This window comes from Nicotiana tomentosiformis, chromosome 7 (assembly GCF_000390325.3).
Source record: "Nicotiana tomentosiformis chromosome 7, ASM39032v3, whole genome shotgun sequence".
Classification (NCBI taxonomy): domain Eukaryota; kingdom Viridiplantae; phylum Streptophyta; class Magnoliopsida; order Solanales; family Solanaceae; genus Nicotiana; species Nicotiana tomentosiformis.
Genome location: NC_090818.1, coordinates 1,758,435 through 1,762,945, shown reverse-complemented (window position 1 = coordinate 1,762,945; position 4,511 = coordinate 1,758,435). Strand labels below are relative to the sequence as shown.

Below are 4,511 nucleotides of genomic sequence, written 5' to 3'. Positions count from 1 at the left end.
ATTTTAGAGAAATCTTTTATAAATCGCCTGTAAAACCCGGCGTGCCCAAGGAAACTTCTCACTGCCTTGACCGAAGTGGGTGGTGGAAACTTCTCAATCATGTCAACCTTAGCATGGTCGACCTTAATGCCTTTACTGGACACTTGATGCCCCAATACTACACCTTCTTGTACCATAAAATGGCACTTCTCCCAGTTCAACACTAAATTTGTCTCCACACACCTTTTTAACACTCTTCTTAAATAGTGAAGACAGTCTTCGAATGAATCCCCCACCACTGAGAAATCATCCATAAAGACTTCCATAATATCCTCCACCATATCAGTGAAAATGGCTAGCATACACCTCTGAAATATTGCTGGTGCATTGCACAGGCCAAACGACATTCTCCGAAAGGCAAAGATTCCATACGGGCAAGTAAATGATGTTTTCTCTCTATCTTCAGGGGCTATTGAGATCTAATTGTACCCCGAATATCCATCTAAAAAGTAGAAGTGAGACCGCCCAGCCAACCTATCCAACATTTGGTCAATGAATGACAAGGGGAAATGGTCTTATCGGGTGGCTATGTTCAGTTTTCTATAATCCATGCAAATTCGCCAAGACGTGACTGTACGAGTCGAGATTAACTAGTTAGTCTCATTTTGCACAACCGTCACTCCACCCTTATTTGGCACACACTGAACTGGGCTGACCCAGTTACTGTCAGAGATGGGGAAGATGATATCCGCATCTAACCATTTGATCACTTCTTTCTCCACCACTTCTTTCATGTTCGGGTTCAGCCTTCTTTGATGTTCTTTGGAAGGTTTGTTCCCTTCTTCCAAGAGAATATTGTGCAAGCAAAAGTCCGGGCTGGTACCCTTTATATATGCCATGTCCAACCAATAGCAGTCTTATATTCCTGTAACACTTGTAGGAATTGTTCTACCTGCAGATCTAACAAACCAGATGAGATAATAACAGGTAAAGTAGAGTTAGGCCCTAAGAAGGCGTACCTGAGGTGAGCTGGAAGCGGTTTCAGGTCCAACTGTGGTGGCTCCTCTATTGATGGCTTCGCATGTGGTGTTGTCCTTTCTTCTAAGTGTAATGGCTCGAACTGGGGTTCCCTTTTCCAGAACCCTTGACCTTCGAGAGCCATGACCCACTATGCCAACTCTTCACCATCCACATCTTCCAAATTCATCAAGCAAGCTTCTAACGGATCTCTGACATTAAGGGTTTCATCCTCCACTTGTAGTATTACATCCACCGCCTCCACTAGTGAACAATTTGCAAATTCGCTGGGCCTCCTCATAGATTGTTGAACATTGAATATTATTTCCTCATTATTCAACCTTATTTTTAACTCTCCAGTCTCACAGTCGATCAATGCTCTCCCAGTGGCTAAGAATGGCCTCCCCAAAATTATTGGTATTTCTTAGTCAACTTGACAGTTAAGAATAACGAAGTCGGCAGGAAATACAAACTTCCCCACTTGGACGAGCACATAATCCAGAATTCCTGTCGGCCTTTTGACTATGCGATCTGCCAATTGCAACAACATTGAGGTTGGTCTAGCTCTGCCAATGCCTAATTTTGTGTAGATTGCCAAAGGCATCAAGTTAATACTGGCTCCTAAGCTACACAATGCTTTCACAAAAGCATAACTTCCAATTGTGCATAGGATAGTGAAATTCTTGGGATCAGATAATTTTTAAGCCATAGGCCTTGTCACTACCGCGCTGCAAGTTTGAATTAGAGTTACAGTAGACAGGTCCTGGAAGTCAAATATCCTTCATCATTTTTGCATAGCCTGGCATTTCCCTCAAAGCATCCATCAATGAAATATTCAATTGAATTTGTCTAAGCATTTTCATGAATTTCCTGTACTGATTATCTTTCTTTTGCTTTGCCAATCTTTGAGGGAATGGTGCAGGAGTTAGCTTCTGCCCACTGCTTGGTGTCTTTTCTTTATTAGGAGCCTTTTCCACCACTTGTTCTGGGAGTTTCTCAATTCCTTCTCCTTGCCTTTGTCCACTTGTGCCTGTTCAATTACAACTTCTATGAGATCCGTTGACTCTCCGGTCTCTAATGTCACTGAAGTACTTGGCACTACGTCTCTCCTATATTGAACAACTTCTTTCTCTCTATCTAAATCCCTTCCATTCCTGAGACTCACTGCCATTAGCTGATTTGGATTTTGCTCCTTTGGATTGATGTTTGTGTCTGCAGGCAACGTTCCTTGTGTGCGATTGTTCAAGGCCATAGATAACTGGCCTAATTGAGTTTCAATGCCTTTAATAGATGAATCATGTGGGGCTAACTTTTCTTGCATCTTTCCATTTGTCCCCATGAGTTGTTGCAGCATGCCCTTAATTTCTATCATATTACTATCCTACTGTTGATGAGGCGGTTGGTAGACCAACTATTGTTGGTGCTGCTGATTGTAGCCCTGCTGCCTTTGGTAAGGCACGACTTGGCCTTGTGGTCGTACTCCCCCTGGAATGGTATTGTATTGTTGCTGGGTTGGTCTGTACTGCTAATTTTGAGGTCCCCATTGCTGTCCACCTTGCCTCTGACCCCTAAAATTATTGATGTAATTCATGTATTCTCTGAAGCCCTGATTATCATTTTCTCCACTCCACGAGCAAACATATGACTGATTTATGCAGGGAGTGCATAGGCCTCCATTTGTCGTATCAACAATGTGCACCTGTTTCGTACCTATCCCATCAATTTTCTTTGTCAATAAGCTCATCTGGGTCATGAGAGGTATGTTTTCTGCATTTGTATTGTTTGGGTCAAGAGCAACAGAATGCACTATTGGAGTGAGTGTTGTATCTTTCATCATCCAGCCTGAATTTTGAGCCATCTTGTCAAGAAGAATCTTGCACTCTGTGAATGTTTTGCTCAAGAATGCACCCCCAGCTAAAGCATCTACATTGGCCTTCAGACCGTCAGCCAAACCCATATAGAATCTCTGTCCTAGCATCTGATCTGGAATGCCATGATGTGGACACTTCACTAGCATTCCCTTAAATCTCTCCCAAGTTTCTTGCAAAGTTTCAGTCGGTTTCTGCCTGAATTGCAATATCTCATCAATTTGCCTCGCAGTTTTGTTGGGTGGATAGAACTTGTTTAAGAACTACTTGACTAGTTCTTCCCAAGTAGCAATGGAGTTTATTGGGAGTGAATTCAGCCAAGTTTGAGCTTCCCCAGTCTCTGAGAATGGGAACAGTAATAATCTGATTGCTTCAGGAGTCACATTCGGTTGTCTTTGAGTGACACAAATTGATAGAAAGTTCTTCAGATGTTGTTGTGGGTATTCGACGTACGACCCGGAGAACAGCCCTTTATTTTGCAGCAAGTGCAGCATGTTGTTGGTAATATGAAACATCTCCTCTTGTATCGGAGGGATTGCAATTGCAGTAGCCAGGTTATCAGCAGTTGGTTACGCCCAATCATATAGAGCAGCTTCCAGCACAAGAGGTGCTACCACTCCGATGTATGGGTCAACTCGATCATTCCTATTGTTCTCGTTGACGTTCTCGACATTGTCCATTTCAATTTCGACTTGTTCATCTTGTTTTAGCAGTTTGCCCTTCTTTTTTGCCCGAATCAATGCCCTAAATGCTTTCTCGGGATCTGAGAGTCCTTCAAAAGGTTCACCAGTTCTCAAGGAGCTTCTAGGCATGCACCCGAGTCACAGAAGAGTTCAAACATGAGAATTTCAATGGAAATATTTTTAACACCACAGAAAATCGATCTTAAAATAAAAATCCTAGAAATTCTTCCAAGTTGTAATAAATAACACCGTTAGTTCCCCGGCAACGATGCCAAAATTTGATCACGCCCAACTATGCCTTATAAAAAGGACTAAGCGGTCACTGCAAAAATAATCCGGTTCAAGAGTCCGGAGTCGAATCCCATAGGGAACTAACCTATTTGCTACAACTTTTAGTATCGCTAATGATAAGCTCAGACAATTTTCAGAGTTCAAGATTTTATTTGATAATTAACATAAATTATTTTACTAAGGAAAAATGACAATAAAAACTATCAATAAGCAAGAATGAAGTTGAATTCAAGAGTAAAAGAATCTAGGGTTATTGATTTCCCCAATTGTCGGATTAATTCCAGACACGTTAGCTATAATCTCGTCGTAACACTCTATAAAGATGATGAGTTCTTGCTTACCGTTCTTATCTCTCGATCAATTACGATAATTTACTAAAAGCATTCTCTCGAACTACTCTAGTTGACAATTTGTTCAACTCATAAATATCATACCAAAGCTTTGTTATCTCTAATTCCGCTTTTAAATTCAAGTAATTGATCTCTTAACTTACTCGAAAGTGGCGTTGTTCAAAAACAATCTAACCAAGTATTCTTTCTCAAGCAACACTGACAACTAGACACGATTAATCAAGGGCCCTTTCAATTAATCACAAGAAACACATAGTTGAACAATTATAGAGTAAAAACGGCTCAATTATATCAAAACGTAATCAAGACTTCATCCAACAATT

At 41.1% G+C, this 4,511-nt stretch overlaps 1 protein-coding gene and 1 non-coding gene across 2 annotated transcripts; one reads left to right on the top strand and one right to left on the bottom strand.

The window, feature by feature from the left end:
• Positions 1-1,766: 1,766 nt before the first annotated feature.
• On the bottom strand, positions 1,767-2,368 carry LOC138895078 (uncharacterized). The gene is made up of 2 exons (XM_070179809.1): positions 2,089-2,368; positions 1,767-2,026 (listed from the first exon to the last, which is right to left on the bottom strand). Exons 1-2 carry the CDS (start codon positions 2,366-2,368, stop codon positions 1,767-1,769), a joined length of 540 nt encoding a protein of 179 aa, XP_070035910.1.
• Positions 2,369-2,984: 616 nt separating this feature from the next.
• On the top strand, positions 2,985-3,091 carry LOC117277732 (small nucleolar RNA R71). The gene has a single exon (XR_004508076.1). It is a non-coding gene; the product is annotated as a small nucleolar RNA R71 (small nucleolar RNA).
• Positions 3,092-4,511: the final 1,420 nt, after the last annotated feature.

Bases quoted from the DNA above. Each gene is read 5' to 3' on its own strand.
- LOC138895078 (XM_070179809.1), bottom strand. From the start codon at position 2,368: ATGATAGAAATTAAGGGCATGCTGCAACAACTCATGGGGACAAATGGA. The intron at 2,027-2,088 runs GTACTTCAGTGA...GTAATTGAACAG, and splicing joins TAGGAGAGACGTAGTGCCAA to GCACAAGTGGACAAAGGCAA.